The 25889-nt window shown below is 39.8% G+C and overlaps 1 protein-coding gene across 7 annotated transcripts in view; it reads left to right on the top strand.

Moving 5' to 3' along the window:
- The window catches only part of ITSN1 (intersectin 1), a 217705-nt gene that overhangs the window by 60149 nt on the left and 131667 nt on the right, over window positions 1–25889 (top strand). For 5 of the 7 annotated variants that reach the window (XR_006192990.1, XM_042903100.1, XM_042903097.1 and 2 more), the window contains exons 2-5: window positions 6766–6825; window positions 9158–9250; window positions 10247–10310; window positions 21799–21959. Coding sequence is in view for 6 of the 7 variants with exons in the window: in XM_042903100.1 (XP_042759034.1) it covers window positions 6798–6825; window positions 9158–9250; window positions 10247–10310; window positions 21799–21959 (346 nt within the window). In the remaining variant the exon portion in view is untranslated. Of the gene's footprint in view, window positions 1–1546; window positions 1570–6065; window positions 6087–6765; window positions 6826–9157; window positions 9251–10246; window positions 10311–21798; window positions 21960–25889 lie in introns of those variants that run through there. The other 2 variants (XM_042903098.1, XM_042903099.1) reach the window with 2 other exon arrangements.

Raw genomic sequence — 25889 nt, 5'->3', positions numbered from 1 at the left:
GATATGTAATTTTTGGAAGATAATATCTGTCAGGTGTTAGCATTATGATGGCTTCAAAAACATGAGTTGGTCACTAATCCCTCTATTGTTTGAAAAAGTTTGCAACGTTTTTGTATTTTCTTTTCCTTGAATGTTTGATAGAATTCACCAGTGAAACCATTTGAGAATGCAGTTTTCTTTTTTGGGAAGAAAAAATAAAATCAGTTCCTTTAATAAGTATAGTAATATTTGGATACTCTGTTTCTCCTTGTATCAATTTTAGTAAGTTTTTTCCAAGAAATTTGTTCATCCACATTGTCAAATTGTTGGCATGAAGTTGTTTTTAGTATTTCTTATTCTTTTAATGTTTGTAGGATTGATGGTAATGACCCTTAGTTCATTTCTGATCTGATTTGTGTTCTCCCTCTCTTTTAATCAGTGTCAGTAAGGGTTTTCCCCCCTCCCCCCAGGAACCAGAGTTTGGTTTCATTAATTTTCTCTATTGTAGGTCTTTTAAAAAATTTCTTTTATATCTGCTAGTATCTTTATTATTCTCTTCCTTCTATTTGTCGTTTACATTGCTCCCCCCCCCCATTCTCTTCTTTAGTGTTTAGACCATTAACATTTAACGTGGTCATTGGTATTTTAGAATTACATCTGCTATTTTATTATTTGTTTTGTTTATCCTGTTTTTTGTTCTTCTATTCTTCTTTTCCTGACTTTTTTGAATTGAGTAATTTTTAGCGTTCTGTTTTCATTCGTCTATTGCCTTTCTGGCTATATTTCTTTGTGTGTTTGTGTTTTTATTTTTCTAAGTAGTCACTCTAGGGATTAAATATATTTAACTTTCATAGTCTGCTTACAGGTAATATTTTATTACTTGAAATAAAATGTAGAAGGCTTGCAGCCGTCTAAGTCCCTTACTCTTACCCAACAGACCTTTATGTTAAGGTTGTCCTATGTATTATTACATTTATACATGTTGATAGCCCTGCTACACAGTGTGACAATATTTGCTTTCAGCACTCTACGTATCTTAAGGAGTTTTATAGGAAAAATATAATTTTATATATTTATCCATATATTTATCATTTCTGTTTCTGTTCCTTTATTCTTGAAGATCTAAGTTTCTCTCTAAAATTTCCATTTGCTTCTTTTTCAACTAATTTTTTCTTCTCTGCTGATCTTGTGTATTTCAAGTCATTTCATTTGTGTTTACTTTTACCTCATGGAACACAGGTGATAATAGCTCCTCTAAAGTCTTTGTGATAATTTCAGTCTCTGTATCATTTGGGATCTGGGATCTGTTTATGACAGTCTTTCCTTTCTTTGAGAATTTGCAAGATTTTCCTAGTTGCATGTATGTCCAGTAAGTTTGGATTGCCTCGTGGAGATTGTGAATTTCATGTCAGGTTCTGGGTGCTGCGGTGACCCTCTGCACAGTGCTGGTGTTGGTTGTAGCAGGTCTTCTTCCTGATTAGGTTCCAAGTACAAGTTCTGCCTGCTGCCGCCTGCTCACAGAGGTCCCATTGTTAGGTCAGTTTTCAATACTTTTGCTGTGCTACTTTTGTTCCGTCCTGCAGCTCAGAGGTGAGCCTGAGTCTTGTGGGAGTTCGTTTACAGAATTAAGGGATCCTCACACTCTCCTGTCCACAGAGGCCTTTTTTATTAGTTCCTTTGGCCAGACTGGGTTTCTACCAGAGTTTTACCTTTTGCTCCTCTGCCTCACTGCATAACTCCATGACTGGGCCAACTCTCGGGGCAGAGCTGCTAGAGAAAAGTGAACAAAAGTTGGGGGGACTTCTGACTGTCTTCTGAAATCTGCCTACTTTTCTTTACTTCTTATTGTCCTTAGGTATTTGTTTTTTAAAACTTTTGCCCAGTTTTTAAAAGTGTTTTTTTTTTAAAGTTTATATATTTTTGAGAGAGAAAGAGCAGGGGAGGAGCAGAGAGAGAGGGGGAGAGAGAGAATCCCAGGCAGGCTCCACACCATCAATGTCAGCATGGAGCCCGACACGGGGCTCGAACCCACGAACCGTGAGATCATGACCTGAGCCAAAACCAAGAGTTGGACACTTAACTGAGCCACCCAGGTGCCCCTGCCCAGTTTTTAGTTTTAAGTGAGACAGAGGCTCTAGTGGGCTTATACCACTGTAGCCAAACTAGAAATCTGGTTTGTGGCACTTAGAAATCTTGCGGTATTTTTAAAAAATTATTTTCTTTTTTCAAATTATTGTAATACATACAACAAATATATGTAAAAGTAGGAACAACAGTTTGAACCAAGATGTTATCACCCTGATCTGCCTGTGTGGCATAGAACTGAAAAGGAGGTGGGATTGGAAGGTTCGATCTGGTTGCTTCATTGCGTGTTACTACTTTGTCTGGGGTTCCCCAGGAGCTGAGGAGAACCTAGCTGTAAATAGCATTTGAAGTGCCTGTGGCTAAAAGAAGTGTGTGTGGGAATATTCCAGCGTCATCCTTAAACCAGCATTTGGATGTTTGTGTTAGTAATAAGTCTGGAAGGTACATCTTCTTCACACCTCAAAGCGATTTAGTTTTTATTAGGTCCATTCCTTACCAGGACCTGGCTTAAGTTGAGTGACAGTCAAGGAACAAGGCTTGGATTGGGGAAGGAAGAGACAGAAGGGCTTTAGTTTGCAAGTGTAGGGCGCAGGCTGAGGTTGCAACCCTTTCCATTGTTACTTATGGATTTAAGATGACGAGGAAGCAGACAGGGTAGTTAGAAGGGCCAGAAGATAAATTTTGTCTGACGCTGCTAATAATGAAGTGAAGGCTTTTGGGGAAGAGGTTCACAGAGCGGGGCAGAGGGAGGAAGTGGGGGATGATTTCCTGAATTCTAGGAAGGACAGTAAACAGCACATACTTTTAGTTTTGAGAGAGAGAGAGACACGGAGGGAGTGCATGAGCAGGGGAGGAGCAGGGAGAGAATCTTAAGCAGGCTTCATGCTTAGTGCAGAGCCTGATGCAGGGCTCAATCTCACTAAGGTGAGAATCATGTCCTGAGCTGGAATCAAGAGTCGAATGCTTAACCGACCAAGCCACCCAGATGCCCCATTTTTTTTCCTTTTTAAAGTTTTTTTTTTTTTATTTCAGCAAATACTCTTTGCAAGGAGCCGCTGATCATTAAAATATACTTTGGGGCACCTGGGTGGCTCAGTCAGTTGAGCGTTTACCTTTGGCTCAGGTCATGATCTCATGGTTTGTGAGTTTGAGCCCCACATGGGGCTCGCTGCTGTCAACACAGAGCCTGCTTCAGATCCTCCCATCTCCCTCTCTCTCTCTGCTTCTCCCCTGCTCACTGAACTCTATCAAAAATAAATAAACTTTTAAAAAAATTTAAAAAAATATACATACATACTTTGGACTATAGGAGTTGTTATACTCTGTGACTCTCAAAATAGCTGTGAAACACTTAAAGTAAGGCGTATAATTATATCTAGGTGAAAATGGTCACTACTTTTGTTACCATAGTTTAGTATTGGTTATGCTAATTTCATAACCTGTGGAATTGTTTTAGTAAAAGGAATTATTTGTTTCTTGAAGGTTAGTTCAGACTCACCCCTAAAATTATTTTTTCTTGGGACCTTTTTCATGTTATACCTTTACATTTCAAGTTAGTTCTATGCTCTATTAAAGTATTATGTCCTTTTAAAAGATCAGTTTGGAAATTACAGTGAAGTAGAAATCTAACCATTGTCTCTAGATTCTCTGTTGCATAGAATTGTGTATAATGTTTCCTTAAGCAAAAATTCTAAAGAAAATGTGAGCAAATTGGACCTAGTTATGTAGTAAAAGAGTAACATGCATATCTGAGTTGGGTTTATTACATAAATTCTAGGATAATTTGTGTTAGGAAATATATCACTATAATTTAGTATGCTAATTAAAAAAGAAATACATGGTCATCTTATTAAATACTCTAAAAAAGCCTCTGAAAAAAATGAGCAGGCTTTTCTAATGAAAGTTTAAGTCAAATAAAAATGATAGAAAACTGCCTAAACATGGCAAAAGCTATTTACCAAAACACAATAGCAGATATAACTATTTATAACCTATTTCATTGGTTATGAAATATCAATACTTACTAAACACCAAAACCATCACCATGAAAGCCAGGGGCAATATCAAAATTCCTGCCTTTGCACCTATTACATAGCCTAGCTTTACTGGTTTGGGCAAATAATGCAAGCTTAAATTCTTTATTCTCAGAGGATATAGATCTAGAAAACCTGAGAGACTCCTCTGAGTGCCTTAGCACCAATAAAAAAATGTGGTAAAGTGGCTGGGTACCAAGAAGATAGATAAACCAGTAACTTTTCTTTATTTTGCAATAAATAGTAAAGAGTGGAAGTAAACCAGAACAGAATGTTTTCTCATGTTCTATATATGAAATATTTGCATTACTATGCTTTTAAAAAATGAGAGCTTACTGCTTTTGCAAAGCTCAATAAAAAGATGTATGATTTGTCAATTTTAAGAGCATTATGAAGATTAAGTGAGATGAAACATTAAAAAATTTTGGAAAATCATCAAGCTCACCTCTATAGTGTATTGAGCGAGAAATTGTGGAAGAAGAGAATAGCAGCTAATTTCTTTTTTTTTAAGGTTTATTTATTTATTTTGAGAGAGAGAGTGCACATGCATGCAAGAGAGAGAGGGAGAGAGAGAATCCAAAGCAGGCTCCACGCTCAGGGTGGAGCCCAGCAAGGGTCTAAGATCTCAGGATCCCCAATAGCAAGATCACAACCTGAGCTGACATCGAGTCGGAGGCTCAACCTACCGAGCCACCCAGGTGCCGTAAAGGGAATTGGCAGTGAGAAGTGGCCTGCCTCAAAAGGGATCCACAGACCCCCACTTAAATATGGTGGCCTGACCACATGTATCTTTTCTTCTTCCATCACATCTGCAGTGATCGCAAAGGAAGCACAGCAGTTGCTAACACAGAGGGAGAAAGATAATAGTAGAGAAGATAGTGAACAAAAGATCTGAAGAATTTTTTGGAAACAGAGTGAATAGAGTGGTAACCGAGTTCAGAGGAAGGTACAACCTAATGCCTACCGAAGGGCGGCAGAGATGAGGGACAAATCAGCAGTCCCCAGGAGTGTCTTGACAGGATTCAGAGTGTTTGGTGGCTGCCAAAGGCAGAGGTCAGTTTTGTAGCTGAAACGGAAGTTCTTGAAAAGTCTATATCCAGATCTTTTGGAATGTCTTCTGCATCCCCAGCAAACATGATTTCTTCAGTCCCATTTTTCCTGGGGAGATGGGTCAAGCAGTAGAACCAGAGATGCTTCTGACCAGAAGAGTAAAGGTCGGGGCTGAAAATATAGGGAGTAGGTCTTAGTGTACACCCGGAAGTATAGCCCTTCACTTACTCCTGCCTTTTCTACTCCTCCCCAAAAGCCAGCACCCTCCCATACACTTCTTTCTGGCAAAACTGAGCAGCTTGAATGAAGAGACCTCTGCGTACTGACATTGGAGGTCTCCGACTGAAATGTGACTGTCATCTACAGCAGTCCATCAATCAAGAGAACTGGCATCCATGCTGATTTTTTTTAGTACCTCACTGTTAAATATGAGGAAGCAGCCAGGGATCACCAGATAGATGAGGAAAGCCTCAAAAGTGACAGAGACCCAAAACAGTCGGCCAACAAACAGAAAAAGGAATCAAATGATGCAAGAAACAGAAGAACGTGAAAGAGCAAAATACTTCCTTCCCACCCAAAAAATCCAGAGAGTAAAAGGTGTTGTGTCCGTTAAAAAAATGACAGAGTACTAGGAATAAAGAGTTAAGAACAAGAAAAAGCTTTTGGAAGTTTAAAAATATGATATTTGGGGGAAAAATCCATGGACAGATTAAAATAGGAAATTGAAGAGTATTAGGACAAGGGACTGTAATTGTAAATATCTAAAAGTAACTAAATTTTTTAATGTATGAATATTTAGTACTCATTTTTTAACTGTATGCCTCTGCCATGTTGAAAAAGCAAATACTAATTTTGGATTATTTTAGTTGGAGAAGAAGACGAGGTTCACCTTGGCTATTCATGAACAGATAACGCCTGATGGGGATTTTGGAGCATTGGGTTTGTGATTGGTATTCTGGACAGACATTGACATAGGATACATTGTTTATGGCCTTTCTCAAAATCTCTCAGTAGTGATTGCAGACCGTGTTTTTCATGGGTGGAACGCAGGCTGTGGAGTTCGCTATCCCTGCTCCAATCCAGCTTAGTCACCAGATGTGTGGTATTGCTCGAATCACTTCATCTCTCTAATTCTCATTTTCCTCATCTGTAATAAGGGGATGGTAATACCTGTCTGTCTTACTGATATCATAGGGCTGTGATGATGAAGAGGTTTAAGAGCTATAAATCACCCAGAGCAGTGTGCAGCTTGTACTAAGTGCTCATTAAAAGAAGCTGCTGTTACAACCATCAAGCAGATGGACTAGTATATGTAGATAGTTAAGTAAAGGCGTACATTTAAAGAGTAACAAGTAAAACCTCAGTGATATAATAGGCTGTTCTGAGCGAATGGTATCACTCACCAGACTGAAAGCGTCACATTCCCCAGTGCCCACCATTGTAGCTGGCACTAAGAAGCTGCCGAGAATGAATGAATGAACCCCTTAATTGTAACTTTCATTTTCATATGGAACAGCGCTAGTATCAGTTTCTGATCATTAAAGACTGCATGTCAGTGTGTTTATAAGTGTATAGAAATGAAGTTTTCATAAACTTAAATGTTGCATTTCAATTACAGGCGTCGATTAGCAAGGTAAAAGTAGCAGAACCATGGCTCAGTTTCCAACACCTTTTGGAGGTAAGTTCTCTGAGATTTTCCTTTTTTAATGTATTCTAGATTATATATATATATATATACACACACACACACACACATATATATTTGTATATGTGTATGTATATAATATATATATTAAATATATATATATATATATATATATATATATATTTATTTATTTATTTATTTTACTTTCGAGAGAGAGAGCACAAGTCGGGGAGAGGGGCAGAGGAGGGAGAGAGAGAGAATCTTAAGCAGGCTCCACATTCATTCAGCATGGAGCCCAACATGGGGCTCGATCTCACAACCCTGGGATCATGACCTGAGCAGAAATCAAGAGTTGGATGCTCAACTGACTGAAGCACCCAGGCGCCCCAAGACCATATTTTTAATGTTGTTTCATCTGGATTCTTTGGAAGCAACTCTCAGGCTTCATACCATTTCATTCACAAATATCTTAGTGTTTCTAAAAGATAAGAACACTCTTAAAGACATAACTACAACACCATTATCACACCTATAAAATTCACAGTAATTCCTTTATATCTTCAGCTATCAAGTCAGTGTTAAAATTTTCCTGATGGTCTTCAGACCCTTTTTTGCTCTGGTTTGTCGGTTCAAATAAGGATGCAGACACTGATCTCAGTTCACGTGTCTCCTAAGCCTCCTCACTGTTTTCTCTTTGCATTGCACTTGTTGAGGTGACTGGGTCATTTATTCTGTACTTTTCCTAAAGCCTGGATTTGCAGCAGGACAATTTTTGTTTGTTTTACTTTATCTGCTTGAAACATATCAGCGTGCATAAAAAATTTTGTTTCAGGTAATTTTTCCTAATATTATGATTAAAGTGTTAAATATTGGCTTTATTTACGGGCCAAATTTTATTTACTTATTTATTTTTAAAGAGAGGGTGCCATTTTAATGGCTGACTCTTGGCAGCTGTCTAATCCAGTCATCATAAAGAGAGTATAGCACAAATCACCACCTCTCTGATCACATCTGTAAAAGTCCCTATGATATTCTAGATTATGCAGACTTTTCAAAACCATTAGCATTATTGTTTCAATTTTGTCCCTCTTCCTCATTGCTGGGCAGGTTTGTGTTTTGTGTGTTTTCTTTCTCTTTTTTCTTCTTTTTTTTTTAGAGCACGAAAGAGAGGTAAAGAGAGAATCTTAAGCAGGCTCAGCACAGAGCCTGATGCAGGGCTCAATCTCATGAACCCCGAGATCATGACCTGAGCTGAAATCAAGAGTTGGATGCTTAACCAACTAGGCCACTCAGGCACCCCAACTTTTCCTTTTGTTTCTAATTCCACGGATGAATTTCAAGAGGGCAGTAGAAGTTGTAGGATTAGAAGGCCTCTGAGTGAAGGGATCATATCTGTTTCAGTTACTACGGTGTCTCTGATGTCTGACACTGGGCCCTGCACATAGGAGGCAGTCAGTAAATATGTTTCCCACGGCTGAATGAATCCCACCCTTCCTGTCACTGTCTCACCAGACCCCGTAGAGAGGAGAGGTGCAATGTTCAGACATTTTGCACTTGTGCTAGCCACATTCACATTTTATTGCCTGTTCCCAGCTTTTTGGAAAGTATCTGAACTTTGGAAGGTCTTCAGTCTATAGATAATCTGAAATTATTTTGATCACATTGAGGAGACCTAGGACTAAAAGTGAGGAAGATCCAAGAAGTGACAGAAGTGAGGGGGCATGTGGTCAGTCTCAGAGCTGAAACTGAAAGGGAACCAAAGCCCAGTCTCTTTGGTTTGCAGTTTTTGTTTTTTTTTTTCAGGATACCCGTTTTTAAACACATCTTTGTTGAGGTATAATTTGTATACCATAAAATTCGCCGATTTTAACTGTACAATTCAGTGACTTTTAGTAAATTTGCAGAGTTGTATGTCATCAGTACAATCCAGTATTTCAATATTTTTGTCACTCCAGAAAGATTTTCATGGAATCACATGGGATATGAAATGTGAAGCTCTGGTTCTTTCATAACGTTCACGTGTGGCATTTGAATCACCTGAGAATGTAGTTTTCACTTGGTTCATTGCTTGAGTTTATATAAATAAATGATTATTAACTTATGTCTTTAAATAGTCCTGCTAACTATAAGATTATAGGGCAAGTTTTTTAAAAAAGAATTTGTGCTAGTATCTGTCTTATTTTGGCCGTTTTACTCTTAATTTTCTAACTTTATATGCGTAACACCCAAGGGCAAACAGATACTAATCGATCAAATAATTGATAACATAGTGACAGAATCTGAAAGTACTAGGGAAATAGTGTGTGTGAGCACTTTGTTATTCTTTTCTCATTGAATAATTTCTTTTTCTTTTCTTTGGGTTTAGGCAGCCTGGATATCTGGGCCATAACTGTAGAGGAAAGAGCAAAGCACGATCAACAGTTTCATAGTTTAAAGCCAATATCCGGATTTATTACTGGTAAGTGGAAACAGCATTTTTACATTTTTACTTATTAGCAGTGCATATACCTGTGGAAAATCTATTATGGGAAGCTGAGGTGGGCACATACGGCCAAGGGGACATTTGCCTTAGCCTTGAGCCTGTATTTTTTCAGTTGCATTTCCTATAATGCATTCAAGCCTCTTTGCATTCCTTAATGGATGTCAAGCCACTTGTTTTGGGCATATCGCTGATGGGAATTGGTGAGAATCAACGTACCACATTCTTTAAGTAATAAAGCAATGGGCTGTGGTCCTTAAATTAAAATGCTTGTTTAATTTTGATTTTGAACTGGTTTGGGAAATGTAAATAAATGAACAGATTCTGAATATTAAAAAAAAAAAAAAAAAAGCCAACGACAGAATTCTCTCATTGCTGTATCCTTAAAGTTCTTTTTGTACCTTGCCTTATCTATTATCTTTTCTGTTTGGTTACTCTTTAGGAGTTAGCTTTAGAAAAAAAAAATGGGATCTAGGTTTCCTGGGGAGTTGTTTTTATGTGTGTGTGTATCACAGTTATCTTTAAATTATTAATTGTTAATCACTGATGTGAATCTTGTAATCATTGTTACTTTTTCTCCATAAATGTATCAGATGTACTGACAGTTTGAAGTGCAGATATTAGGAATGGCAGAGAACCTAAGAAGTAGAAGTGTGGGGTCATCAGTTTCTTGAGGATTCCTAAATAGATGTGCTTTGTCATATGTCCTATGCTTTGTCATAGCTGTTCCCATCTTACTAAATAGCAGATTAATTAGAGTGGACAATCTACCCCTGCTAGCGTGTTAAGTTCTAAGTTCTAAAGTCAGTGCTGATGGGTTCCTTTTACTGCTGCTTATAGGCTTTGGCTTTTATCCTATATTTAATTCAGTATTTGCAGAATTGCCAGCCTCTTTCTTATTTTTGCAATTTTGCTCTAAGAAGATACCGGTCAGCTGTTGTTTGTTTCCTGAAACTGTTTTCATTTAATTTACAGGTGATCAAGCTAGAAACTTTTTTTTTCAATCTGGGTTACCTCAGCCTGTTTTAGCACAGATATGGTAAGTTGGAACTTAACATAAGCAAAAGGTAAAATAAAATATTCCAGTAATAGGATTTCTTAAGATACAGAAGGTGAACATAAATCTCTGGTCTGAAATACTCTACTCCTTCTTAACCAGAGAATACTTCTGAAAAGTAGCTTTCTAAGGTGGGACTTTAAAAGAAAAAGTGGTGACATTTGCAAGATAACACTGTCAAAAAGTTGAATTCCCAGTGGAGAAATCGATACTTTGGTATTTTCTCATTAATTTGTTTTAGCCTTATTTACATCACCCATGCTCATCTGAAAGTCCCGCATTTCTTGCTTTACAATGTAATGGTTCTGTATCTTTCACTGACTAAAAGGTAAGGAAAATATTTGAGGGTTAGTAGTGAAACCACCAGCAGGATAGTGAAGTAACTAGTATTTATTACAGTGTTGTACAAGGTGAACGCTTAGTAAATATTGTTGAATTCCTGGATTAACTATCACAAATAAGCATTCATTCTTTTGAACCCACAGGAAGGAAAGGGCCAGTTAAAAAAAAGTGGGAAATATAATTGTGGATTTTAAGTTTACGACTTTGGTCATGTCATGCTGAGTTCTGTTGCCAAGAGGTCACATTTTCCCACACAGTGCGGCTCTTCAGTTAATACTTCATTTCCAGGGTTTATTAGTGTTGGGGAGTCAGCTTGCTGTGCAGTAGAAAGAGCACGGGATTTGTAATCACACTCCTGAGTTTGAATCCCAGCTGCACTGTGTTCTATCCTTATGATTTAGAGCATGTCTTTATCCTCTCTGACCTGTTTTCTCATCTAGAAAAAGGGAAGATATATTTTCCTTAAAGGGTTGTTGAGAACATTAGCAGAGAAACCGTGTATGAAGGACTTAGCATAGGACCTGGTGTGCAATAGGCCCTCAAAACAAAACCCAAAAAGGTACCTGCTGTCACTGTCCGGGATTGGGTATTCCATAGAACTAAATTGTCCAGCTAATTACTTGTCCCCTTAAGTGATCGGCTTTTCTTATAATATGGAAATTAATAAAGATTGACTTAGTTCCTTGTTGCCTTCAAGCAGAGTCTACAGAATGTAGGCAGTTTAATTAAAGTATCATCAGTATGAAAATCACTTACTGTGTTCAGAATAGCAAAACTCTCATGGGAAATCTACATACACATATACATACATATATACGCATATATACATACATATACACACACACACATTTGTATATGGCTATATTTGAATCGAAACTAAATGATACCAGATTCCTGTGCTTTTTTTGGTGTCTGCTTTCTTTTCTCTTTCCTGGTTGTCAGCATATCGGCTGCCAGACTGTCTCTTCCAATTGGTGAGCCTCCTCCTATGATGCCCTCTAGCTCTTCTGATCTACTTTGAGCTGGGAAAATCAGATAACCAAGGTTTTTGGAATTACTTTTAAAATGAAGTAAAAGGTTTGCAAGGGGTGGGAGAGTGGTGGGGAGAGCAAGAACTTATGCTCATGTGAGCACAGGGGCACTGCCCTGGCAGTTGAGTGCCCGAGTTTAAATTCAAGAGACATGTGACATCTGTGTTAACTGTAAGAAGCTTTCATTTGCTTTGTGTTCTGGTAGATGATTGTATTTCACATCGTCAGTCAAGATGACTCACTAGAACCTTCCTTTCCCAGATATAGCTTCCTCCATTGAATTCTGCTTTTGTGCTATATTCCCAATTTATGAACATTCATTCAAGAAGCAGGGTTTTTTTGTTTTTGTTTTTTTTTTTATGCTTATTTATTTCTTTGGAGAGAGAGAGAGCACAAGCAGGGGAGGGGTAGAGAGAAGGAGAGACAGAATCCCAAGCAGGCTCCATGCCATCAACGCAGAGCCCAGTGTGGGGCTTGAACCCACAAACTGTGAGATCATGGCCTGTGCTGAGATCAAGAGTCAGATGCTTAACCGACTGTGCCCCAAGAAGCAGTTTTACGGTGCGTTATGCTGCAAGAAAATGACACCTTACATTTATCAACAGTGGAAAATATTTATTGAATGTCTCCTATGGGTCAGTGACTATTATAGGTGCTTGGAGTACATCAGTGAACAGAATAGACAAAATCCATGCTTCCATAGAAATTGCAGTCTGGTGGAAGGATATATAGTTAATAGCAGTATAAAAATTGCCATGTAGAAATGAGTATAATGGGGCAAAATAAAGTATTATCTAGTAAATTTCATTTTTTTGTGCAATTATGTTAGTGTCAGCTTTCCGAACTGCTTTTAGCTAAGCATATTAAAGTCATTTTTCCAACTTACTATTTTTATAGTGAAAATTTGTATTAACAACAAAAGTGATGAATTGGCAGCCTTGGCTTGAGTCAAAACTGTTCTTTGTTTTTAATTTTTTCTGACATTTCATTAAATAAATTTGTGATGGCATGTTTTCCTTTTATCAAGAATTGTTATTAGGGGGTGAGGGAAGCATGCCTCTAAGTAAGTATCTTTTCCCCAAAGAAATGTCTTTGAGTAATCATAAATTTCATGAACCACAGCTGTCCTGCTAAGATGACAGAATAGCGTAGTGCAAAGTAGGAGTAAGATCTTTCAGCCCTACCACTGACACTTATTTGGTAACCCTGAGCAATACTTGACCTCTTCAGAGTATGTATGTATGTATGTATTTTTCAAGTTTATTTATTCTGAGAGAGAGAGAGAGTTGAGAGAGGGGCAGAGAGAGAGAATCCCAAGCAGGCCCCGCACTGTCAGCAAGGAGCCTGATGGGAGGCTTGAGCTCACGCCGTGAGATCATGACCTGAGCCAAAGTCAGACACTTAACTACCTGAGACACCCAGGTGCCCCCAGAGTTAGGTTTTTAAATGTGTAAGCAATAACAGTTGATCTAATGAAATAGTTTTCACCTTCCATCGGTCATGCTATTCTTGTTCTCTCTTGTGGGTTTTGTGGTGAGGTGCCGGGGAAGGTCCATGCCCCTTTTGGTGGAAAGGTTTGAGTCTGAAGGTTTGAGCAGTCCCTTTGTCAGTCATGGGGGGGAAGAAGAAAATTTTGGATTGAGAGTTTGGAATTATAACAGTAGCTATCTCTCTGGGACTTACTTTCTTTGCTGTGGACTTCAGTTCGAATCCATGAATGATGTGGATTGCTGGGGAATATGTGTTATAAACCTGTATAGGTTTTGTTCCAGGTAGAAACTATATTCCAGTTAACTAGTTTGTGAACTTTTAAAACTGTAACCTACTGATCCTTTGGGGCAACTTAACCTATCCAGCCCAATCTCCAATTAAGCATACAGGGAAACCTGAATTCTCAGAGGATAGAGTCAAGCTAGTATGTGTAGTGCCAAAGATGAGACAGCTTCCTAGAAATTGTCTTACTAATGAGGAGCTGGAAGGCATCTGGCAAATATCCTGTATCCTTTTGGCAACTCCAGATGTTTATAGTTTCAACCTTGGCCTCGTGTGGAGAGGGAGGAGAAGAAGGCAGAGGGGAATGGACAGGAGCCTGGATGGTCCAAGAAATAAAAAGAGTTTGAACGAAGAAGGGTTTGACATCAGAAGCAGTAGAGGCCACAGAAATGGGGATTAGAGGCCCCTAAGGAGAGAAATGAGGGGCAGGAAGGCCCACCGGGAAGCGGGCCCAGAGAGAGAAGGCAGGAACCTGGGACCTAAAGGCAAATGTTAGAACGGCTTGGTGATCTATCTCTGCAGCGAGGGGCTTGGGGGCAGGGCCAACAGTTGTATAACATGCAGTGTCTTAGGATACTTCTGTGCCTCTGTCAGAAGGGCCTTCCGGCCCCCAGAAAGATCAGTTTGCCAAACTTGTTTACCAAAAACTGAAAAAGTCATCCTGAATTCCCATTCCCTCCCCTGCATCCCTTCTCTCTCTGTCCTCCGATCGTGGCACTGAGCGTCTGTCCAGCTCCTGGGAGCCCCGCGTGATTCCTGTCTTTTCCTCGCCCTACACATTCAGTCCATCGGCACAGCCTTTTGGCTCCATTTACAGACCTTATCCCCAATCTGGCCATTTCTGTCCGTTGCCATTGCTGTTGTCCTAATTTGTCTTCTCACTTGGGCTCACTGGTCAGCATTTTGACTTAGAGTCTCTTTCAAACTTGCCCCTTTAGGTTTCATTCTTCATACAGTGCCCACACTATCTCTGTGAAAAGTAAATCTATTTTAAACTCCCCATTGAGAAGAAAATCTAAAGTCCTATCCAGGCTCCAAGGCCCAATACTAGCTGGCTCTTGCTTTTTTCATCTTCTTTAATTTTCCACCTCTCTCTTCCTCAATTTTTGTATTCCAGTTTCACTGACCTTTCTGTTTAAACGGGCCAGGCTCCTTCTTGACTTCTGGGTCATTGCACGTGGTATATCCTCTTCCTGTAATATAGTTCCTCCGGATCCTTACATAGCGAGCTGGCTGATTACCCTTCAGGTTTCAGTTCATATGTCACCTCATCTGAAGTAGTTCCCTCTGCCCACCTGTTCCTACCCACCATCTTCTCCCTCCCACTACCTTGTTTTAATTTTTTAACAGCAGTTACTGTCATGGGGTATCATTTGATTAGTTCTCTTGTTTAGTGTCTGCTTGCACTAAAATATTAGCCCTGTGAGGGCAGGAACCTTCTCTGTCTCTTTCACAGTTGTAACACCAATTCCTAGAAAGGGCCTGGAGCTTACTAGGTACCTCTCTTCAAAAATTATTTGTTGGATGAATAAAGAAAAAACGAATGAATGAATCGATGAATCAATGAATGAATGAGTAGGCTGAATTGATCTACACTGTGAGAGAGGAGCATTCTGTGAGAAGCCTTCATGCGTGCAATGGGTCCCCAAAGGGCCACAGGCTTTCACCTCCATGCAGTGAATGAGGTGAGCGAGGAGACGTGGTCTTATCCTTTAATCCTAGAATACAAAGAAAGTACTTTCACAACTGCCACACTCATTTCCACTACAAACACAGTCCTTGGAATCCAGGAGTGAGTGCTTCATGGTCCCTGCTGTTTAGACCCTGAGTACTACGTTACTCCTCCTATGTGGGTATGTGACTTATTTAAAATACTCTTGGGTTGGGGTGCCTGGGTGGCTCAGTTGGTTGAGTGTCCGACTTCAGCTCAGGTCACAATCTCACGGTCCGTGAGTTCGAGCCCTGCATCGGGCCCTGGGCTGATGGCTCAGAGCCTGGAGCCTGCTTCCGATTCTGTGTCTCCCTCTCTCTCTGCTCCTCCCCCGTTCATGCTCTGTCTCTCTCTGTCTCAAAAATAAATAAACGTTAAAAAAAAAAATTAAAAATAAAATAAAATACTCTTGGGTTTATCTGTTTTTGTTCTTATTCAGTTTATGGATCTCCTTTCTTTGTGGACTTTAATTTTATTTCTGAGTATGTAACACATGAACAAGGTTCTGAAAGCCAAAACCACACAACAAAGTGAGCCCAGAGACGTGTTATTCCCTGTGCTATTCCTTCATCCCTGGGCTCACCTGTTTTGTTAGTTTCTTATCATCCTTCCTTTATTTATTTCTGTGGGGGGAAAAAAGCAGGTTTATAATATATCTATATTTAGTGTGCATATCTATATTTAAATTATGTTCTCTTCCTTCTTACTTTCAGGATTACCACCTGTAAATGTTCTTTTGTTCTTTGCTTTTCTTACTTAACAACACATCCTGGAAATCACTCATATCATTCCATAGATCTCTCTCTCTCTGTCTCTCCCCCTGTCTCTCTCTCTCTCTCTCTCTCTCTCTCTTTCTCTACAGTTACATAGCACTCCTTCTAGAAGATATACTGTAATATATTCAACCCGTCTCCTGTGTGTGTGCATTTCAGTTATTTCCAATAATGTAGCAATGATGAATGAGCTGAAGCATGTATATTTTTATATTGCTGGAGGTGTGTATCTTCAGGGTCAAATCCTAGGTGTGGGTTTGCTGGGTCAAAGAGTAAACGCGTAGGTAATTCTGGAGATGTTGCCAGATTTCCCTTCATTTGGACTTTTAACACTTTTTCTCACCAGCATGTTACACACGCTTTCATGTAGCTTTCCCTGAAGATTTCAGCAGACCTGTGGTCCTCTCTCATCTCAACCTCGCTTGTTGCTATGTATGGGTTTTAATATCAGGCTAAACATTGTATTTTAAGATCACTTTGTTGTTATTTTAAAAAAAAAAATTTTTTTAACATTTATTCATGAGACAGAGCGTGAGTGGGGGAGAGGCAGAGAGAAAGGGAGACAGAATCCAAAGCAGGCCTCAGGCTCTGAGATGTCAGCATAGAGTCCAATGCGGGGCTCAAACTCATGAACCGCAAGATCATGACCTGAGCTGAAGTCGGATGCTTAAGCGACTGAGCCACCCAGGTGCCCCAAGACCACTTTGTTTTTGAGTCATATGCAATAATTGTTTGACTTATGCCTGTTTTTTGCTTGTGTATTTTTTCACTTTGGAAGTTTTATGAATTTAATTTTAGGATTCTTCATCTTTTGGGGGGATTATTAGAAATGACTGAACTATAAATGGAGGTGAAAGCGGATGGCTGAGCTGAAGTCCTTTTTTTTTCCCCCCAGAGAGACCTTGAGAAATAGAATTTCAGCTCTTCTAGTGTTCCAGCTTTTTCACTGGTAGAGGGGAAGGAAGAGAGAGATGAGCTTTGTAGGAGTAACTAATGTATTTGCGTAAAGTCCTTTGGTGTTTTACTACCAGTGGGTCCGAACAGTTATGTTTTGTTAGTTGAGCAAAAAAGGTTTTAAGAAAGATGACACAAAACTCTCAAAAAGATGTAGGATTGTGGTGGGTGGCTTAAAGTCAAGCACCTGGAACTTGAAGATTACACGTCTCCCCTCCTCTCCCACTGAGGCATTTTAGTGGAAGGTTTTCAGAAACATGAAATTCTTCTAATTAAACCCTGAAAAGTTCTAGAAAGTCTTTTCTCCCTCAGCTAGTCATTATCCCACGTTGGACATTTATTTCTCACTAGAAAATGTGCTTTGGGGGTGCCTGGGTGGCTTAGTCAGTTAGGTGTCTGACTTCAGGCTCAGGTCATGATCTCACGGTTCGTTTAAGCCCCACATCAGGCTCTGTGCTGACAGTGCAGAGCCTGCTTTGGATCTTCTGTCCCTCCCCCCCCACCCCACCCCTCCCCTGCTCGCTCTCTTTCAAAAATAAAGAAACATTGAAAAAGAAAGAAAGAAAATGTGTTTTGGGGGGCAGTGGTGTTGGGAATTGAGAGTGAGAATCCATCTGCTTGATTTTTTTTTTTTTTAAGTATGCATGTTGATGTTGATTGTTAGCAAGTTTTTTTTCCCCTGAAAACCATTTGCTGAGTATCTTTTTAGAAAACCTTAGCAAAAGAAGGAAAGTTCACCCTAACTTCCTGTACAAAACCTTAAAATAGTTACAAATAAAACAAACCAGAGACCAGGCTCAATTATGAATATGGATGCAAAAATCAAAACAAAATCGTAGCAAATAGAATTCCACAATGTACTAAAACCATGACTGACTTGAGTTTATGCCAGCAGCGTAAGTTTGGTTCAGAATCAAGACATTTTCTCAGCATTATTATAGCAAAAGGAAGTATGATCAGATCAGCAGATGCTGAATAGGCATTTGATTTAAAAAAAAAAGTACACAGTTCTTATATGTAGAAAGGAAGCTCCGTTAATATGTCAGGCTACTTTCTAAAGATCACTACCAAATATTCTTCTAAACAGTGAAGCATTGCAGCCATTTCATTGAAACCTAGAGCTTCACAGGATGCCCACACATTCAAAGATGTCTTAGAGGCAGTAAGACCAATTAAAAAAAAAGGAAGTATATAAATACTGGAAATGAAAGTTAACACTCTTTTTTGCTAGTTATATGATTATATACTTAACAAAACTAAGAGATTTCAGTGTAAAGACTTAGGGTTTATAGAAGTTTGGTAAGATAGCTGAATATAGCATACATGATTAGTAGAAGCAAAATTTTTCTCTATGCTTGAAGTAAACCCCCAAATACGGAAATGGGGGAAATGTTCCATTTAAAATAATGATAGAAATGATAAAACTTCTAAGAATACATTTAATAAAGTTATTATTTACAAGAAGAAAGTGATACAATCTTTTTTTTTAATGTTTTTTTTTTAACATTTATTTATTTTTGAGAGAGAGACAGAGTGCAAGCAAGCAGGGGAGGGGCAGAGAGAGAGGGAGACAGAATCTGAAGCGGGCTCCAGGCTCTGAGCTGTCAGCACAGAGCCTGACGTGGGGCTCAAACCTGGGAGCGGTGAGGTCATGACCTGAACTGAAGTCAGACGCTTAACTGACTAATCCACCCAGGCACCCCAAGAAAGTGATATAATCTTATTAAAGGAAATATTTGTGGAGTTGAACAAACTCTAGGACATACTAATGTCCTTGTTGGGCTAATGTCGTTACAGCTTGGTGCCCTGCAGGGTTGTTTGTAGAACAGATAAATGATCTTAAAATTCATAGGGGAAAGAAAACCAAACATCTGTGAATAGCCAAACAAAGTTTAAGAAGAGAAAAGTCTCGTCAGAACCAGACCGTACCACAGAGCCAGTGTGATCAGATCACTGTTGTATTGACCCAGGAATTGTTCATAGTAGATTATCCAGAAATAGGTATCACTTTGTATGAACATTTCTTTTGCAGCAAAAATATTTTTTAGTTTCATGAGAAGAGGCTGGGTTAGTTAATAAACTTGTATCATATTAATTTCAAGCATATAACTCAGTGACTTGACATTTTATATACCTTATAAAATGATCACCATGGTAAGTATAGTCACCATCTGTCACCATACAGAGTTGTTACAGTACTATTGACTGTATTTCCTTGCTGTACTGTACATCCCCCATGACTTATTTATTTTATAGCTGGAAGTTTGTACCTCTTAATGCCCTTCACCTATTTTATCCATCCTCCCACCCATCTCCCTCCACCCCCCTGGCAACCTGTATTCTCTGAATTTATGAGTCTGTTTCTGTTTTGTTTGTTCACTTGTTTTGTTTTTTGGATTTCACATATAAGTGAAATCACATAGTATAAAAATGTAGGATTTCCCATGGTAAAGATATTATACACAAATGAACAGAGTAATAATAAGTTAAAAAAATCAGATAAAGTGAATGTAATATGAATATGTATATGTAATATACAGCAGGCTCTTACAAATTGAGAAGAAAAACATATGTAGTCCATCAGAAAGCTTAGCAAAGGATGTGAATAACTGATTTATGTACGAATCCAGATGAGAAAGAAACATATGCAAAATGACTCTCAAGCTTACTGTCAGTGAGTGAAATTCAGACCCCACTGGTTTGCTGAAGGGGATCACTGGCGACAGGAAGATTGGGGTGTGCTCCTAGCTGAGGCAGAAAGGTGGTTTCTGTAGCCCATCTCCCACTTTGTGACTTTTTCTTATTTTCTTAAAGAATAGTGTCGACTCTTACAGCTTTTAACATTTTTAGAGATTTTTAAAAAATGTTTATTTTTTTTTTAATTTTTTTATGTTTATTTATTTTTGAGAGAGAGACAGAGCATGAATAGGGGAGGGGTCAGACAGAGAGGGAGACACAGAATCCAAAGCAGGCTCCAGGATCTGAGCTGTCAGCACAGAGCCCGACATGGGGCTCAAACTCACGAACTATGAGATCATGACCTGAGCTGAAGTCAGATGCTTAACCGACTGAGCCACCCATTTTTGGTGCCCCAAAAATGTTTATTTATTTTTGAGAGACAGAGGGCACAATCAGGGAAGGAGCAGAGAGAGAGGGGGGAGCAGAGGATCCAAAGTGGGCTCCACACTGACAGCAGAGAATCCAATGCAGAGCTCGAAACCACGAACCATGAGATCATGACCTGAGCCAAAGTCAGACACTTAACCTACTGAGCCACCCATGTGCCCCCAACATGTTTAGAGATTTTTCATCTTTGTTGTATGTCATGCTTTTTTATTGTGTTTCATGTTTGCTTCCTTGAGTTAACTTCAGTAACATGGGATTCTTTTCTATGAGACTTAATTTTCTTTTTGAGACGTTACTACATGTGGCTCATTTAAGATCGCTAGTCATGGCATTTTAACTGGAGTCGCTGGTCTTCTGTTTTGCTGTCGCCAATAAAATTTTTCTTAAGATAGGTTTTAAAAAATAAATCACCCTAACACTTTTAATATCTAGACTAAAGGAAACGAAATTTGGGTGAACATTTTTCATGCAGAAGAGGATAAATTGTGAATATGCACAGTTGTGGTTTGCATAGTTTCCGGTGGCTATAGTTTCCTTTTCTTTTGCTTACTCTCCTTTGAGAGAACATACATTAAAGCTCATTGAGCCGAAACTAATGTGACATTGTTAACTCTACTTCATTAAAAAAAAGAAAAGAAAAGAAAGTGCTGACAGCTTGGAAACTGCTTGGGATTCTCTTTCTCTCCTTCTCTCTCTGCCCCTCCCCCACTTGCTCTCTCTCTCTCTCTCTCTCTCTCTCTCTCTTTCAAAAATAAATACACTTAAAAAAAAGTTGAAGAGAGGTGCTCAGTTGGTTGAACTTCGGCTCAGGTCATGATCTGACAGCTCGTGGGTTCGAGCCCCACGTCAGGCTCTGTCAGTACAGAGCCTGGATCCTGCTTCAGATTCCGTGTTGCCCTCTCTTCTGCTCCTCCCCCGCTTGCGCTCCGTGTCTCTCTCAAAAATAAATAAGCCTTACAAATATTAAAGAAAGAAAGAAAAAATAAAAACCTGAGTAGGAAAATGCTCATTGCAAGTTATACTTGACCACCTGTGTCTGAGTACCGTTTGTAAATAATGAATACGTTTGGGAACTCAATTAATTTTCACAGCTTTAAAGGTATAGTAGAACTATAGTGTACCACACCATGTCATGTCCCCATGGTAGGGTTCGTCGAGGGGTTGGGGCTATCTAGTCGAGAATCTATAGAAATAAACTCTCTTTTCCTACTCCGCCACCCCAACATCTTTTTCGGGGAAACGCAGGGCTTGAATGCAGGACCTTGAGATTAAGAGTCGCATACACCAACTGAGCCAGCAAGCCCCTTCCACTAACATCTGCATTATGACATAATTCACACAGTAAAATTCCCCCTTTTAAATGTATAATTCACTGGTTTTTAGTGTGTCCACAGAGTCGTGAACCATCGCCACTATCTGATTTTGGAACATTTTCACTACCTCAGAAAGAATCCCATTAGATATCCAAAGTGCATATCCTGGCGTTTACACTGAACATTACCTCGTGTATCACATAAGTAAAGAATAACACAATAAAAACTGTTCTTACTTTGACACAAAACCTTGTCAGTATTCCCAGGTGGCTTCCTATAGCTTGGTAAACAAGTTTTGGTTTGGTTTGGTGTGCTTTGTTTTCTTCTGTTTTTTGTTCTCCCCGGGATTAAGGGAGCCGACTGTTTTGTTGTGTGGGTGGGAGTGGTGGTTATGGGAAGGTTCTTTTATGGTCGGAATCATTCCAAGCCCTTGGTGTTGGTTTGCAGGGCGCTAGCTGATATGAACAATGACGGGCGAATGGATCAAGTGGAGTTTTCCATAGCTATGAAACTTATCAAACTGAAACTGCAAGGGTACCAACTCCCTTCCACACTTCCCCCTGTCATGAAACAGCAGCCGGTCGCTATTTCTAGTGCACCAGCCTTTGGTAAGTCTGAAAAGGACTTGGTTCCTATATTTCATTGTATATTTTAAAAATAAATATTTCCCTTTTTTCCCCTTTTCAGTTTGTAGCCTTGTGAAATTCTAGGAGCCTATTCTGTCTGAAAAGTGATGGTCCCGTGCAGGCAGATGGTGCTGGAAGAGAAGAAGCATGTTCACATTCACTCCCTAGGATGTGTTAAAGAACAGAAGTTCAGCTGAGTAAATTTGAAGACATAATGGGCTTTATTAAGTGGTTCACGTGTGGGGCAGCACTCATGTAGCAAGTAGAGGGGAAGGAAGGAGGGTGGGGCAAGAAAGTTGTTGGCACAAGAAAAGAAAAGATTGTATCTGGCAAGATCACTTTCCCTTGAGTAGAAGGCCAGGGGGTCTTATCAGGTCAATTATCTCATTCATCTTCCTTTGGGTGATGGACAGGGCCCATGGGAGAGATGACCTCATTGATTCTGATCAGAAGATTCTGGACCGATGGGTTAAGACTACGTTTCTGGGGCAGTTTCAGTCTGCCATTAGGTTGGGTTTTAAGCCCCAGATTTGGTGACTTGGCCTAAGTGACACCATTTGGGTCTTGTGGTTTTCTTTTTAACAGATGCTAGTAATCAAAATGAAAGCAAAGCTACAGAATGTCAGGGTAAAAAGAATAAACTTGCAGTCTGCTATCGCATCTTCTGCCTTTTTATTGCTCTTCATTCTTGACCCTTCACAATGCCACATGCTTCCTGTTGGCTTTCTGTTTCCATAACATTTTGATTTTCCCCTGTGCATAAACAGCTCCCTTGGATTATGGTATCTAGCAATGTGTTTTTAAATTCATGGTATTGAGACAATTGGCCACATTTAGAACAAAATGAAGCAGGAAACAAATAAACATTATGTCAGTTAAAAACACAATTCCATAAAACGATACCCTTTAGCCATATATTTTTATTTTTTTTTAAGTTTTTTTTAACGTTTATTCATTTTTGAGAGACAGGGAGAGACAGAGCATGAGCAGGGGAGGGGCAGAGAGAAAGGGAGACACAGAATCTGAAACAGCTCCAGGCTCCGAGCTGTCAGCACAGAGCCAGACGCGGGGCTCAAACCCACGAGCTGTGAGATCATGACCTGAGCCGAAGTCGGACGCTCAACCGACTGAGCCACCCAGGCGCCCCTATATATTTTTCTTAAAACCGAATCAGTAATTAGTTGACTAAGATCACCAACAGTCCTGATTTCTTCTCTGTTCTCACCTTAGACTTTAATTATTTACATTGATTTAAAGATTGCAGTAATCAGATCTAAAATCTGACTCATGAGAAAGTTCTTAGTTTAAACAAAACACAAAAATTGTGGCTAGGGTTTCCCTTTCTTCCTCCTGATATATCTTATAGCAGGCGATAGGTGAAATAGGTTTGGGAGGGAGCAAGCAATAGTAAGGCAGGTTGTCTCTGATACAGTTAATGATAAGCTGAGATAAATAAATGTTGTGGCTTTGCTTAATAGATTTGCCATTAAAAACACCTCTGAGCGTTGCCTTTCTCTTGAGGTTTAGCCACAAGACTGGTGGTTATAAGGCAAAAGGTGCAGGTCAAGCAAACAGGATAGCGACCCAAGGGAAGAAGGGAAAACTCAGGAAATCACACAGGAGCAAAGGCTAGGAAGAGCAGGGGTGAAGAGTATGGTCAGCTCTTAGTGCCCGGGGTCCTTGGTCTTGTCCGTTGTGTTCCCAGTCCTGATCCCTTAGTTAGCTGGCTTCTTTCAGTGGAAGTGGCTCTGAATCTCATGAAGGTCCCTGTAGCCAATGCTTGGTCAGGACCCATGGGTTAAAACAGCTAAAAGGTGTTTGGTTGTCTTTTGGCCTCCCTTCGGGGGCTGCAAGAAGAAACCTCAGAGGGGAGGAAGAGTCAAATAACCAGAGGCATCCCATTTCCTCTTTTTCCCTCAAACCCGGGGTCAGTAATTCTTCCTCTAACATTTAATATGTCTTCTCTTGTTCCATTCTGCAGCAGGACTTTCAACTCGAGAGACATTGCCGATTTATTCCCACAAGGTTGCGGCCTCTCTGCCCAGGCGGTTTTACCGTCACCTAAGTAACCTGTCACTGCCTCTGAGGGCACCTGGGATCTCTGAGCTGCCATTCCCCAGTCCTGAGCTCTTCCCCTAGGCTTCCCCACTGCCTTTCCTTCCCTCCTTCCCATCACACCAGCATCCTCAGGAAATTAGTTTCAAGAAAGGAATCACCAGGGAATATCAGAACATGAGAGAAGTTAAAAGTACATTGTGCCCTAACCAGGTTTGCCCAGGTTAACTCAAAGATCTGACCTTTGCTAGTCTTTCTAGTTCCACCTCTCAGCTCGACCCCAGGTAATTTTTTTTTTTTTATACTTCTTACATGGCTACTTTTGAGAAGAAAATAATTTGTTACTACTATCATTATTTTCTAATTAATATTAAAAATTATCTGACCATGCATTTCCTACTACTTACATATATACTTTCACGTGTATTTTATTTGGTCACAACAATAACCCTAAAATACACAGAAATTATTAGGCCTGTTATGAGAGAATTAAGATTCTATGAAGGTGAACAGTTTGCTTAAGACCATATTTCTAGAAAGGGAGGTAGAACCTGTCCAAACATACAGTTTTTCCCTATTTACCTTCCCACTGTCATTATCACCAAACCATATGGGTGGCGTGGAACGTAACTGTTCCTGGGTTCATTGTCTGCGTGGGTGCTAAGACACATGTTAACATGTGCAACTGAGGCCAACTAGGGGTTGATCAACTCCCCTATGTGAAGGAGAGGAAATGGGCCACAGTGATACTGTGACTTGCTTAAGGACAGCCAGCTATATTCCAGGAAATTCTGTGAGTGTTCCTGGTATCTTCCCTCAGTGTGTTTGCACACAGCAGAATTCTTCTTTGACTCTGAATCCAACTGTTTCAGGGAGGGGTTATTTGTCTTTTGCTTGTTTATTTGCCAGATCCCATGGTTTTATTAGATCAAACCATTATTTTTAAACCCCAACTGTGTGTCCCTAGTTGTTAGGAACATGTTGGTGAACAAGATATCATGGCTCCTGCTGCTTTGAAGCTTCTCATGAAGCTGGAGAAAGCAAGCATATGGATGAATTATTTCAGGGCAAGATAAGAGCAATCAGTTCTATAAAACAGGGTAATAGGATAGAGATGGCTGACGGGACAGGTTGAGCAGGGCAGAATTCTCTGAAAGGAGATGACTTTGAGCTGAATTAGAGATGAGAGCCATGTGAAGGAAGACCTAGGAGAGAACGTTCCAGGCAAAAGGAATAGCAGTTGCAAAGGTCCTAAGGCAAAAATGAAGCTGTTTATGTGCAAGAAACAGAAATGAGAGCACTGTAGCTGGGTATTGGTGGGCCTTCAGGTCAGGGAGGTAAGGCAAGAGCCAGATGGTTTAGGGCCTAATAAAACCACTAATGAGTGAGAATCTTTTTTTCTTTCTTTTTTAAAAGTTTATTTATTTTGAAAGAGAGAGAGAGCACAAGCTGGGGAGGGACAGAGAGAGGGGGAGACAGAATCCCAAGTAGGTTCCATGCTATTAGCATAGAGCCCCATGCTTACAAACTGTGAGATCGTGAACTCACAAACTGTGAGATCATGAACTGAGCTGAGCTCAACAGTTGGACACTTAACCAACTGCGCCACCCAGGCTCCCCTCTAATTTTTTTTTTCTAAGTGCAGTGAAAAGCTACAGAGAGCTTATGGGTAAGAGAGTACATGGTTGGTAGACATTTAATTTTTTTTATAACATTTATTTTTGAGAGACAGAGCATGAGCAGGGGAGGGGCAGAGAGAGGGGGAGACACAGAATCTGAAGCAGGCTCTGAGCTCTGAGCTGTCAGCATAGAGCCTGACGTGGGGCTTGAACTCACAAACCACCAGATCATGACCTG

This window comes from Panthera leo, chromosome C2, assembly GCF_018350215.1.
Source record: "Panthera leo isolate Ple1 chromosome C2, P.leo_Ple1_pat1.1, whole genome shotgun sequence".
NCBI classification, from domain to species: domain Eukaryota; kingdom Metazoa; phylum Chordata; class Mammalia; order Carnivora; family Felidae; genus Panthera; species Panthera leo.
Note: the sequence above shows the minus strand (reverse complement) of the source record. Positions and strands in the feature narration are given on the sequence as shown.